The following is a 14,629-nucleotide window of genomic DNA, read 5'->3' as shown; positions in this document are numbered from 1 at the left end:
AGTTAGAGCATTGGAAGCTGCATTCTGAATGGGTAAATTAATAAAGGTTGCACTGAAGCCTACAAAATAAGCTCCGATTCAAACCTGCATTCAAAGCTAATGGACAAAAAAAAAAACTGTAAATATGCTTGGTGCAGGGTATATCAGAAGCTCTTGTTCTTCTGCAAAGTGAATAAACAACTATAGGGGAGTACTGTTCCAAAGAATGGTATACAGTGAATAATGATGATATCCATAAAAATCAGGTAAACTTTATTATCAAAAAAATATAGGTGGGGTATATAGCTGCCAAAAGATGTATAAATGAAAATCCAAGGCAAGATAAAATTAAGCAAATCAGATAAAATTAGAATGCCATAAGTACAGGAAAACTCACGATAACCATGTTAGTGCCTGGCTTTTGTTGATTTTTGTTCTGCAAAGTGAATCCTGATTCACTGATTGGTTATTCTCCAAAAATAATCCATACACATCCATCACTTAAAGCGGAACTATATAGATTTTAACCGGTTTAAAAAAACAATTCTATTCCTGGCATACCAGAAATACTAACTGTCACCGAGAGGTTGTGCTCTCAATGTCGTGCAGAGTTGTCTTTAAATTACCAGTAGACGTTAGACAGACATTGCCTGATCTGGTAAAATTCTGTCAGAACAGCAACTGTTTTATATGGGCTACCAGGAGACACTGATTATTCTTGTTGAGATAGTTAGACTTAGGCAAGCCATACATGGGTCAAATTTCGAAAGAATTTTCTTTCGAAAATCTTATCTAAGAATTTTTGTTCACATTTTGCACCATTAGTGGGCTGCAGCAACAGCCAGTTTTCGTGCGGTCATCGAATTTTGAGTAATCAGGCATGTTGGAAATTTTTTGAAAAACAAACAATTTTCTAATCAGTGATGGGAGAATTGTGCGAGAAATGTAATTGAAAAAGAAATGCATTATTTTTTACTTTTTGCTATAATAAATATCCCCAAAAAAATATATAAAAAAACATTTTTTTTCCTCAGTTTAGTCCGATACGTATTCTTCTACATATTTTTGGTAAAAAAAAAATCACAATAAGCGCTTATTGTTTGGTTTGTGCAAAAGTTATAGTGTCTACAAAAAAGGGGATAGTTTTATGGCATTTTCATATTTTTTTTTTAGCGTGACTGCGACATTATGGCGGACAGATCGGACACTTTTGGCGCTATTTTGGGACCGTTCACATTTGTACAGCGATCAGTGCGATTAAAGATGCATTGATTACTGTTTAAATTTTGACTGGCAGTGAAGGGGTTTACCACTAGGTGGCGCTGTAGGGGTTAAGTGTGTCCTAGGGAGTGATTCTAACTGTGAGGGGAGGGGCTATGTGTGACACGACACTGATCACCATTCCCAATTACAGGGAGCTGCAATCAGTGTCAGTGTCAATAGAACGGGGAAATGCTTGTTTACATTAGCATATCCACGTTCTTCCTCTCCGTGAGACAATCGCGGGTATCCCCGTGGACATCGAGTCCGCGGGACCCACGATCACACTCATGGAGCTTGTGGCGCGCTCCCCTACAAGCCCATTCTAAAGGGCAACGTACAGGTACCTTAATATGCCTGTACGTGCCCTTCTGCCAACGTATATGGGTGTGAGCCAGTCGGCAAGCGGTTAACGCAGCGGTTAAAAAGTTAAAAGTCAGCAGCTACAAAAAGTGCAGCTGCTGACTTTTAATAATCAGACACTCACCTGTCCCATGGTCCAGCGATGCGGGCGTATGAAGCCCCGCTCCTCTCCCCCCACCTCCCCATGGCGCTGGCATTCTTACTGTGGGCGCCCGGCTGTGGCTTCACAGCCGGGCACACTATGTGCATGCTCAACGCATGCTGTGAATGGCCGGGCAATCTTCTGTGACATGTCCCAGAAGATGGGAGGGAGGGGGGAGAGGTGATCTTCCTTCCGGCGCCGCAGAACCCCGGGAGAAAGTGGGAGCTGGGTGCCTCTAAAAAGAGGGTATGCGCACCCTGCCCAAAAATATGACATGCCAAATGTGACATGTAAGGGGGGCACCATCACTTAAAGCGGAAGTTCCATTTTTGGGTGGAACTTTGCTTTAATGTACATGGGGCGTTTTACAACCTCCCCTGAACGATTTAACTTGACAGATAGTAAACGACGTTTAAAAACGTCCGTTTTGCTGCGTTTACATTTAGAAGCGTTTTTTTCTTTTAAATAGTCAAAAATTAAAAACGCCTGTTAAAGAAATGTGGCTAAATGTGAGTTACCGCGTTTACAGATGCCTCTAAACATCCATCCTGAAAGCATATTTACCAGCAGCAGTGTACATGAAGCCTAAGCTGGCCCAGTTGTTCTGTGTTAAGCCGGCCATACATGGATCAAAATTCATCACGTTCAGCAGGGACTGATCCATGGCACTGTACTGTGGTTGTACAGAAGTCAATCTACCGATTGTCTTCTGTACAACCAGCCTGTCGGATTTTCCCTGCTCGATCAGCACTGCAGGCTATGGCTACCAGTGATGATCAGTGTATTCTGACGGTAGGGAAGTCTCCCTGCTGTCAGAATACAATAGCTCAGGAGGAGAATTACCATATCCACATCGAATGTGTGGATGGGGGAAATCGGGTAATTCCTACTTTCTTCTTTTTTTTTTTTTTCAACCCACTGGATAATCGAGGAAAAAAATGACTCCTCTATGGGCTCCATTACAGGCCTTTGTACATTTATTTGGTGCACGTGTTATTAAGTGTTCTTGCATAGCAAGACCACTTACTGTTATCTCACATATATATTATTATTATAGCTAAATTGCCACCCTAACTCCTCCCACAGTTTTTACACTACATAGACAAGTAATATGCCGAATGGTTCACAAAATATCGTCGTTTTTGCGGTGAAATTGGTCCCATAGGAATGAATGGGGAAATGTTCAAAACTAGAGTGGGAGGTGACAAAAGCTGAAAAATCAGGACATGATTTCTAAACTGCCACCACTCCCTCATTTTCAAGCCCACCTACACAAATCTTATATCAAAACGTTCAGCTATCCCTGCTGCCACCAAACATGTCCACGGCTAAGCCATAGTCCTGATAGTTTTCACAATATGACCATTTGTTTGTAACTCACGCCGTCCATTGACATTTATTGAAACTCTACTCTAGCCCCCTCCAAATTTGAAGGGCAATATCTAAACTGCGACTGTGCCTTCATTTTTAATATTTCAGAGACATACTATGAATCAAAATCTAGGTCTGGGTCTTGTGATTCTCACAATATAAAGATCTTCCCTGTAGGATTTATAGTTTTTAAAATACGACCGTTTGAAGTACTGCACAGTTATTACAGCTATCATGATCCTGTGTATTGTGTATTGAGCAGTGGTTGTGAAGCATAAACAGGGCATGAGCGTTGCTAGGAAACAGTGAATGTAAACACTGATTATCATCAAACTGATAGCACACCTTCACCTCCATTCTACGTCAAGATGCTGAGACCCCCCAAATGCATGTGGTCATACCTTCATCTGCTAGGCTTGATAACGCTTGTAGACTACTGGTGGAGGCAAGAACACTTCACACAATTTCCCCAGAAATTGTAGCTTTTCTAGTTATTATTATTATTATTATACAGGATTTATATAGCATTAACCGTTTACGCAACGCTTTACAATATAAAAGGGAGACAATACAGTTATAATGCACTAAAATACAAGAGGATTAAAAGGGCCCTGCTCAGAAGAGCTTACAATCTAATAAAGTATTCATGTTTATATGCAAGTTGTTTGAATAAATATTTGCTCAATGACCAGATCACTCCTACCTCTTGTCTAACTGTCAATTTGTGTGTACAAGGGGTCCCCGGGTTACAAACAAGTTAGGGACTGTAGGTTTGTTCTTAAGTCGAATCTGTTTGTAAGTCAGAACAGGTACATTTTTTAAGTGTAGCTCCAGCCAAAAAAACTATTTTTAAGCTTTTTGGATAACATAGGGAAGGGTTAACACCCCTGTAACATTTGTTTTGCTGTGTGTGCCCCTGTTCAGAAGATTTCACCTCACTTTCTGTCCCAATGACAATTGGATTTTGAAAATTTTGGGTTGTTGTGGAAACAAGCCTTGGTGTTAAAGCATCAGTAGAGGTACCTTTTTCTCATAATAACTCTTACAGAAATGAATTTCCTCTCTTAGGGGTAGATTTCTTCTCACTTCCTGTTGTCTCCCTTCGTTTGTAAGTAGGAGTCGTTTGTAAGTCGGATGTTTGTAACTAGGGGACCCCCTGTAGTCAGCATTTTACGTGTGTGATTTGATGTGTCCTACTTACATGTTACAGGAAGTTATAGTCTTGGGTAGCATGTGTAATGTAATTGTCCTGTAATACAAATGCAACTTAAAAAAAAAAAAAAAAGTACGTATGTAACCAACTGCCTGATAGTATACATTATAACCAGTTATACACTTAATATTGGAAATCTTTTTATCCATTCTTCAGGAATGATCTTCAATGAACAAGACCAAGATGTGAGGGACATCGGCTACCAGACACACGCCTTCAATATGCTAATAAGCAACAGACTGGGCTATCATAGAGACATCCCAGATACTAGAGATCCCAAGTAAGTCACAGTACCCCTCTGTTATATGGGACAGAGTCTGGTTGTATCTGTGTGCTGTGTATTGGAGTGTCCTCTCTCTTTCTCTCTTTATCTTTCTCTCATTGCAGACCATTTGTTTGCTCTGCCTGTTTGTACGAGAGCTGACACTGTAACAGCTGAGCATCACATGGCAGCACAAAACATTCCATAGATTTTATAGCCACCCCAAAATAAACTATACATCCTCTAAAGGCCAGCTGTGTATACTGACTCAATGTTGTATACACATCCCTTTTTAGTATTTTTAGTCTTTTCTTTCTCTTTCTGGATTTTGTAATCATTCCCAAACTCCCAACATTCATTGTTTAGTGTTTTTAGATCCCAGTTCTTTATTATTATATTTTCTGTAATCTTACATCTAAGGGACAACAGGCTGCTGATAAAGAAGTATGAGCAATGGCTGCGCGATGATTCGGAGTCTGAGTGTTTCCTAATACAGAATGTTGTGACTGTCTGGAAAGGGTAGCATAACACGTCCTAAACTGCAATTTTGTTCATGTAGTATGTTGGGTAACCCAGGGCCGGTCATCCTATGGTCCTGGAGCTGCGTTTTTTTTTTTTTTTTTTTTCCAGGCCCTCAGTCTAAAAACTGATTAGCTAAGACAAAGGCAGAAGGTCATCATTCATGTGGGTATTCTAATAACAGAGCTAAAATGTAGATAGCAGTCACCTCCTAATGAATTAATCATAGAGCTACAGTGAGTACCTTCAACTCTGTCATCACTAATGACCTCAAAAGATTTAATGCACCCTACAAAAAGGCTTGTTAGAGAGGGTTCCGTGTACTAGAAACCATATCGTGCTATGCTGCTGCTGCTATGATACTAGGTTTTTTTTTAGACATTCACCCAAGCGTTTTGCCACACTGCGAATTCCAGCAGCAACAATCCATCGATTTTTATTTTTTAAATTTTTTTTTACGGTTGGGATTGCAGTGTGCGACAGCTTGACCGCTGCAAAGAGCGCAGAGTTGTGACTAAAGCAGGTATTTTCTGGCTGTGTGAACAGTCACAAATAGCTGCGGGTGCCAACAGCCTGCCATTGCAGTATACAGGCTCAGAGGCAGTAGCTATCCACACACAGCTGTCAATCCCAGCCACAGGAATTGGTAGAATTCTTGCTGCTTGGATTTGCACTGTGGCAAAACACCAGTGCAAATAAAGCCTTTTAGTCCTATTCTAGGAAATTGCTGGAGATTACTGCCATTCCATAACTTAACAAGAGCAGAAGGTACGTTTCCATGTGTTTCATATGCACATGAGATATAGATATAACATGAAACCTGGTCTAAAGAGGACTTTGTCTTTAAGCCTGTTCTGAGTAATTTATTTTAAGGCATAATTGAATGTGATTGGTGGCTGTTAGAAGCGTCTTAATACCAGCATTTGTATAGGCTATTTGTATATATAGCTGTTTGTGAGGAGCAGAGGGGTTAGTCTCCCACCATCAGAAATGGGCATACTCCAAGGTCACATGGTGAAAAAGGAGTGGGGTGGCTTAGTTCAGTACAAGGATGTAAACCTAAACCATTGGGCGGTAGGATATGCTCCTTTTGACTGGAGTGTATTTGATCAAGGTTTGTTAATACAAAATGACCTTATACAGGTGTCTGGAAAGTATTTTTTGGTAAAATCTTGATGGTGCCATTTAATAATTGGATTATGTTAAAGGACTTGCATAGGTTCTTGCTCTTTCCAGGCTTTAGAACCACAAGAAAAAAAAAGAAAGGGAGCGCACCGATCTAGTGCATTATCCTAAAACCATATATTGCAGACAGAACACACAAGAAACAACTGAATTTTCTGAAAGAGAAGGTGAATGCTACAGGATGAGAGAATGACCATTTATGTTACACTATAGATTCCGCTGCAGATTAGCAGCCCTCCCAGATTTAGAATCAGAGACAGAATTGTTAATGGCTTAATAACTGTACATCTCTGCAATTAGAATGGTTTGTGAATTGACATGTATGTGTTTATATTGTCAGGTGTGCTAAGAAGACCTACCCCACGGAACTGCCTGTTGCCAGCGTTGTTATTTGTTTCTACAATGAAGCTTTCTCTGCCCTCCTGAGAACAGTACACAGCGTCTTAGACCGAACTCCAGCTAATCTGCTTCAAGAAATAATTCTGGTGGATGATAACAGCGAGCTAGGTACATGATGTTCTCTGCCTGTGAAGGTTCTCATTTATCCGGGCCATGGTAAAGCTAGTAGTCCGCAGTCACATTCAACTGAGCTTGTTCTGTAATGTTAGACATTTCACAGCTTATCCAAGGAGTGTATTTGCAACATTTATATCAATGCAGGTAAGCACAGATGGCAAAAACGTGCAAAAAGGGGGCGCCCCATTTTTGCACGTTTTTGCCATCTAGGAGTGTCTTGCACTTTTCAGGGGAGCAGCCCATTATTTATATTCACATTTTTACTTAATTTTGCACTGGCGCTGAGTTTTTTTTGTATGTACTTTGCACTAGGTAGGCACAGATACCTTTTAATCACTTTGGCATGAACACAGTCCAAAAGAGTAATTTAACTTGGCTTATGTAACTAGAACAGGGCGGTTCACAAACTTTCACACTTCCCATCCTGTTGTAAGACAGTCAACATCTATCTTGTTGGGAGGAAGAACAAGGGTAGGGGAAGAATAGGAAGATGATATAAAACCTTATCATGAGCTTTATTTTTTGTTTCTAAGATCTAAGTTTGAAAAATGCAGACAATAATAAAAAAAAAAAAAAAAAAAAAAAAAAGGGGGAACACACCACAATGATGTGAAATCTAGAGGGACAACAAATGAACATAAAGTTGAATGAATCTCGCGATAGTATTTGCTGAAGTGGTAAAAAAAAAAATCTATCTTGACACATTCCATGGTGATCGTGTTCTGGTGTCTGTGCTGCATGTGTGGATATAAATGCTGGGGGTACTGTATGTTCCTGACACTCATCAGAACTGAAGATTTGGCTTGGATACGCTACAAAATGTCTTCAAAAAAAGAGAGCAAGTCTAGTTAAATGTGACTACTACTAGCAGTGTGATATTCTCTCATTTTCTACTGGTTCATATCATGGTATTGTTATTTATGCCACACAGAAGACATAGGCAGTATGGGAGGGCTCCAAGTAAACTGAAGATTTCTTTCTTTTGTACACTGTATGGCTTCCCAGCTCTCCTAACCAATTTGCCTTGCCTGTGTGTTGGGGCGGCGCTGGAAACAGCTGCGCCAACCCATTTGGTGTAAAAGTGCACTTTAACGTATCTATAAACCCAGTTGGTAATATCTTACATAAGCTTTAATGCGATAATGTAATTTTCACTATATTTTAATCTAAAGATTTCATTAAAATAATACCTGGTAACTCTACCATGAAGATCCTTTTGTAGACACTTCCTGTTATAGGGGGGCAGCACTTTGTCCTTGTCTCTCAGTTGCTTTCCTCTGTTGTCACTGGGTCAGATGCAGCATTGCACAGGCTTGTTCCACTATTGTCATCATTAGAAAACCCACAATGAGAAATGACATGCAGCAGTTACTAGTGAAGCATACAGATATAGACAGATCGTGGCTGCTTAGAGGTTGCAGGAGATCGTCATTGTTCATATGCCAAAAAAAGAAAGCTTGACATTTTATTTTTTATTTTTTTCAATAAAATGGCAAATATTTGATATTTAGTCATTTAGAAAAATAAATACATTTCACCCAGTTAGGGTTTACATGTACTTTACTGTTTCCTACTGTTGGCCATTTTTAAATGCTTCCTTTTTTTGTTTTGCTGCTGGCTGTGCATAACAGATGGAGTGTGGAGATAGAAGTGTATAAGAATCTTTGTGGGGCTCACCTGTTTTTATGGGGAAACTTTGTCAAATATTAAAGGGAGAACTTAGAACCTGCCGTGGTTGGCTCCCTTTAGTGTCCTGTGAGTACAAGGAGATGTTTTTCATATATGACTCAGTATGCTGCTACATTCCTGCCATGCCAGATAGTAGATATACTGTACATATAAAAATACTTGTGGGTTTGCAGCCTGAGACCACCCAAGCTGAAAGAAACGTTTTGGGTAGACTCCATAGGTTTGATCCTCTGACGGCTTGTTAAAATCATCTCAAACCCCCCTTAAGACGTTAGCTTAGTTAATGCTGAAAATTATCGTCTCACAGGATAATTATTGTAAAGACAATTTTAGCTGCTCTTTACCAAACTGTGTCATTCCAGGTTACTGTAAGGCTAGGTTTTGATGTGCAGCAACATTTTCATGCTTCTGAAAAGCGATCCACGGTCGGATTGCTTTTTTTTTTTTTAGGGCTTTACAGGCAGTGAGGAGGAGGTTTTAACCTTGTAAATGCTGCACCATCGCACCACTACTGCATGCACCCCATTTAATTTAAATAGGTTGCATTCGTCGGCAGTACTGCCCTTTGAACCTGTCAGGGGAATCATTTTACATTTTTGTTGTGGTGCGTAACATCCCTGTCCACACCCCTTGCTGCATAATGGGGGGAGAACAAGAGTGAAAGAGGAAAAAAAAGAGCCTAGAAGTAAGGAAAAAAAAGGGGAGGGGTACGGATAAAGAAAATTAAGGCCGCGTACACGCGGTCAGACTTTTTGACCAGACTGGTCCGACAGACTTTCGGCGGACTTTTTAACGAACGGACTTGCCTACACACGATCACACCAAAGTCTGATGGATTCGTACGTGATGACGTACACCGGACTAAAATAAGGACGTTGATAGCCAGTAGCTAATAGCTGCCCTAGCGTCAGTTTTTGTCCGTCGGACTAGCATACAGACGAGCGGATTTCTGGGTCTGGCGGAGTTACGACGTAAAGACTTGAAGCATGTTCCAAATCTAAAGTCCGTCAGATTTGCGACTGGAAAAGTCCTCTGAAAGTCCGGGGAAGCCCACACACGATCGGATTGTCCGCCGGATTTGGTCCGTCGGCGTCCATCGGCCAAGTCTGGTCGTAAAGTCCGAACGTGTGTACGCTGTATAAGGGTGGTGCAAAGGTTCCACCGGGATCAGAATTTCAGGAAGAGTAGGCTTATCAGATGAATTTAGGGTCAAAAAGTGCTTTCCCTTATCTCAGCTGTGTTTTTACAATGGAATATATGTGCAGAGAAAAGCTGGTATGCTGTAAATTATATAGTTGATAAAAAATCATTCACTGCTCATAAGCAATATTTAGTGCTAAGAGATTTTTATTCTTTCAGATGACTTGAAGATGCAGCTTGATGACTATATTCAAGAGAGCCTTCCAAATAAAGTGAAGCTGGTGAGAAACAGACAGAGGGAAGGTCTGATTCGTGGACGGATGGTCGGAGCATCTCACGCTACAGGTGTGCCAATTATTTTGAGTGATTCAAAATAAATAAATACGTTGTAGCTTAAAGCGAAGCGATTATTAAACCCAAAAGCAAACAATTTTATATATCGCAGCTTACCAATTCTTAGACGTGACTGCTGCATTCATTTTCTTTTTTAGACTTTTTCCTTTATTTTCACCAGGTGATCTGGCCAGTAATTCTGTTGTTTACAAGCTCACTGCAAATGTATCAGTTAAAAGTATTGAGACAAATCATTTTACCACTGACAGGGGTGCTTACAGTGGTTTATTCTTCCATGTAAAACTGTTTTTGTAATTGCAGTGTAAGCTGGTGTTTGGCTTCAATGTGTTAGTGTAGCTAAATCTACTAGTACATCTCACATTCCCCTCCCCCTTGATTAACAATGCTGCTGTCCAAAGGTTTCCCTGTACTCCTTTATCCAGAGTGGGGGCACTTTAACACATGAAGTGTGTTACTGGCTAGATGACCAGGTGAAAACAGAGGGAAAAAAAGCCTTAAAAATAAAACTAATAAAGCCATCACCTTTAAGGATTGGTAATCCGCAATATATTACTTTTTTTGGGTTTAGTGGTGCTTTTGAAGTTCAGGCCCCTCTAGATGCCCTTCTACAATGAAAGGAACTGCCTGCATGCAGATGCAAAGAACACCTGTGCATCCCGTGTGGGTGAAGCCAGCCCTTCACACAGGTCTATGCATAGATATGCTGGTGGGAATGAGGCCTTCAAGATAATGTCATAGAAAAAAATCAGAATGTGGATAGAGCAGACAAATTTCAGCTTTAATATTAGAAAGCATAGTTCTTTATGTACAGAAATTTGACCCCGATTCTTGTGTTTGCAGGTGATGTGCTGGTTTTCCTGGACAGTCACTGTGAAGTAAATGAGATGTGGTTACAACCATTGCTGGCACCAATCAAGGAAAATTCTAAGACTGTGGTTTGTCCAGTCATTGACATTATTAGTGCCGACACGCTGATGTACAGCTCCTCCCCTGTTGTACGAGGGGGATTTAATTGGGGTCTTCATTTTAAGTGGGACCCAGTACCTCTGTCAGATTTAGGAGGACCAGATGGATTCACTGCTCCTTTCAGGTGATGGATCTTCATTAGATGAATTGTTGCAAACTGAAATTCTTCATCCCTCATGAAAGTATCTATTGTAGCATATAGAGGGATTTAATCTTTGTTTTTTATTGATTTTCAAGATTTTTAAACCCAGTACATCAAAGAGAAGGTAAACCAGTGTTATGGCACATTGGCTCGAAAAGGCACATTGTACAAATGACATTTATAAGCGTAATACTACATGGTATGAAGACCTCACATATTGGGTCCAATGGATATGCTAAGGCTTACAGCAGATCCAGATGTGAGACAAACCTTAGCACATTGGCAGGCAATAGGTAGGTCTCAATATCAAGAAAATACAAAACATGAAAAGACGGATAAATAAAAGAGTCAATACTTTAGGGCCGCCTTTTTCATCCAGGGTGCCCTTTTTTTTGAGGGGTGCCTTGGAAAAATACAATAAAAATTGCCCAAAAATTGTATACAAGCCAGCAGATTGATAAGGCCTGCCTTTTAGTTACACCAAGCCACATTGTGCACCATTACAACCTCAATCCGCTGGCCTGCTATCAATCAATCACATCATCGGGTTGCTAAGAGGGACCTCGGGAGTGTGAACAGCATCCTTGTTTGCCCCCCCCTGCCCCTCTCCATCAGCACTAGGGTCACAATAGCTGAGTGAGGGAGTGAAGCTGAGGGAAAGAGAAACATTGGATTACTAGTCCGTACCAGTATGCAAAGATGTATTTGCTTTGTAGGAATAAATTACCTCTAATGTTGGGTGCCCTACGTGTGTGGATGTTGCTGCATTATGTAAAACTATTAGTTTAGTTTTTTTACATTTTAGAATGAGGTTGTCCATAAATTTAAAAGAGTTCCTTGACTGAAAAAAGGCTGAGAAACACTGCTTTAGGGCAATGACTATAGGTCTATAATAAGCTCAAAAGACTATGGCATCTGTTTATAAACCCTCCAATAAGGGATGAAGGTGGTGAACTGGTAAGAGCTGCCTGCTCTTCTGCATATTGGTGAATGGAGACCTTGGATGAAGTCAGTGTCACTGCCATAAGTCACAGTGGTTACACCTATACTTAGGATGTAACATGCTTTGAAAACAGCGCTGAGCCCTGAGTGGACACGTATTTCATTCACAAGTTCCTGTGAATTAAGACCACAAGTACCATCAGCCACTGTGGCTGAAGGATTGTAATTCTCAAGGAACTGGGAGGGCGCTGGTGAGCGCTCTCATACTTCATTGATCTTCTTGCTCTCAAGTAACTCCCTGCCCATATCAGAGGTATGTGCAGACACCTATCCTGAGAGTCTGCAGGAGGCTGATATTGCACCTGTGATCTGTTAATTGAGGTGCAATGCTCTGCAGACTCTTTAGAAAAAAAAATACTGCACATTTCTTTACCTGTAAAAAAAAAAAAAAAAAAAAAAGTTGAAGGTGACCTTATTCTTTAAATATAGTTGTCATCAACATAACAGTTTGGGGATTTAACAGCCAGTTAAATTCCCTTTATGTGTTCTGTTTTTTTTTTTTTGGCAATCTGATATTTTTGATTTGCCTGGTTGATGGCAGCTCAAACCATATGCTGGCTTCCTTTAAATACTCCAGTGGTGAGCTGTCTTCTCTACATTTCCCAGTTGTGCCCACATTGCAAAGCCTAACATTGGTGTCGCCCTCTTCCAATGGAGACTTTATCATGTAAAATAAGCCATAAACTGCAATGTCTAGCTTTGACAGATCAAACGTTTTTTGTTATTGTGGTACTGGGTGGGTTTATTACAAAAATGTAGGGCAATCTCTTTCAGAAAAATACCAAGCTATAATTCATTGTTGTATTGATCTTATGTTTTTTTTCAGACTGCTCTTTAAAGTGTTTGTTACCCTAAAAAAAAAAAAAAAAGATCCTGTCCACCTATAGCATGTTATACAGCACCGTGCTTGTGCTGTGTAATTGGGCCCCCCGTATCACCTAAAAAAACCTGGCTGATCCTGCCTGGCTATACCCTCCCCCCTGTAAAATGACTCCCTGCCTGCCCGCCCCCCTTCCCTCCTGCTGCTATTATAACTACCGTAAAACCTCCCAGTCCCTCTGTAACATAATGTTATGTGTGTTTGTGTTATAGGTACAAATTGGCAGCTTGTTAAATATCAGAGTGTCTCCCGGCACTCACGTGACTCCTTGGCTCTCTCTCCTCCCCAGCTGACGTCAGTGGCCGTGCTAGGCCCCGCCCACTGGAGCTTTCAGCCGGGCAGAGGAGAGAGAGCCGAGGAGTCACGTGAGCGCCGGGAGCCGTTCTGATATAGGTACACATTGGCAGCTTTTTTATAGGGCACAGGGGCACATAATATGTTACAGAGCGGATGGGAGGTTTTTATTATATTGGCTAAAAAACCACTTTAAAGTGCAGACTTGTCAGTGTATCTGTTTGCTTGTACATCGTACAGGCAGGCAGATACACACTGACAGGAAGAGACAATGAACTACCAGAACACTCAACAGCGCCGTGGTACTTCATTGAGAACTACAAAGGATGAGGGAACATAGTTTCCTATTCACAGAACTCAGTTTTTAAAAAAAAATAGTGATCAGGGGAAGAAAGTGTCTGTAAAGTGATATCTGTAAAGTGAAGACAGGTTCACTTTAATACTTAGGCAATTTCATGAACACATGCATAGAATAATGGCTCGTGCTTTCGGCAGGAATAAGGTGGCTCATGCACAAAGTCCCCAGCCTCTATCTATTACGTCTGTCCTATGAATGAGAGCACAATCTCTTCCGGCAACCACATTCCTGGAATTTCTAAAAGAGGGATTACACACACATAAACAACAATACGTTGATTGAACTGTGGATTTATTTTCATGTTCTAACCACCAGAATACATTGCTTCACTCCGGGATTGCTGTTATAGCTGCTTTTGTACTTTGTGTCCCAGATTGTAGAAAGCTGGGTTTCAGCTCTGCCAGCGTCTCTCATAGTGGTGTCCAAGCCAGCTCCTGCTATAATATGAATACATGACCTGGCTCTTGGTATCTGCCTGGAATCCAAAGGATTCATTTGACCAAAAACAGGATACTATTAGATTCTATTAGCTGGATGGGATTTTGGAAAATGCTTTGTGGTTGTGTTGGCCGCATGTCTGTATTGCTGTAAATATAGAGAGCTGCAATATGGAAGTGATTTTAACTTTCCAGAACTGGGCTGAGCTAAAAACAGTTTCCCAGCATCAGCATACCATCATCTTGTGTTTATCTACCACACTATTTATATTTAAAAGTGTAATGGTACTTTATTATTAATGTTATGTATAGTTTGTTTTTTGTTTTCCTCCCATGGTGATTTAAATCTCCACCTATACCCAAGACCCCGGGGCGATTTATTAAGGAATAGCGAGTGCTCACCTTGCAAAGTGAATTTTTCGCTAAGTTTAATAAGATGAAGCTGTGTACGCTCTAAAGCCCATCTCCAGAACTTGACACTGATTTTTAACTTTGTGCCACATCAAAACTCACCCTGTATTGTAATAGTCCTGCAGACTATATTTGTGAAGTGCCTT

General features: G+C 40.7%; 1 protein-coding gene across 2 annotated transcripts in view; it reads left to right on the top strand.

Moving 5' to 3' along the window:
* GALNT11 (polypeptide N-acetylgalactosaminyltransferase 11) overlaps positions 1-14,629 on the top strand; it is a 50,354-nt gene that overhangs the window by 22,862 nt on the left and 12,863 nt on the right. For both annotated transcript variants that reach the window (XM_073629978.1, XM_073629979.1), the window contains exons 3-6: positions 4,485-4,608; positions 6,635-6,801; positions 9,859-9,984; positions 10,834-11,083. In XM_073629978.1, the coding sequence (XP_073486079.1) occupies positions 4,485-4,608; positions 6,635-6,801; positions 9,859-9,984; positions 10,834-11,083 (667 nt within the window). The remainder of the gene's footprint in view (positions 1-4,484; positions 4,609-6,634; positions 6,802-9,858; positions 9,985-10,833; positions 11,084-14,629) is intronic.

This window comes from Aquarana catesbeiana, linkage group LG05, assembly GCF_042186555.1.
Source record: "Aquarana catesbeiana isolate 2022-GZ linkage group LG05, ASM4218655v1, whole genome shotgun sequence".
Lineage (NCBI taxonomy): Eukaryota > Metazoa > Chordata > Amphibia > Anura > Ranidae > Aquarana > Aquarana catesbeiana.
The sequence above is the reverse complement of the archived record's forward strand: the minus strand, read 5'-3'. Positions and strand labels throughout refer to the sequence as shown.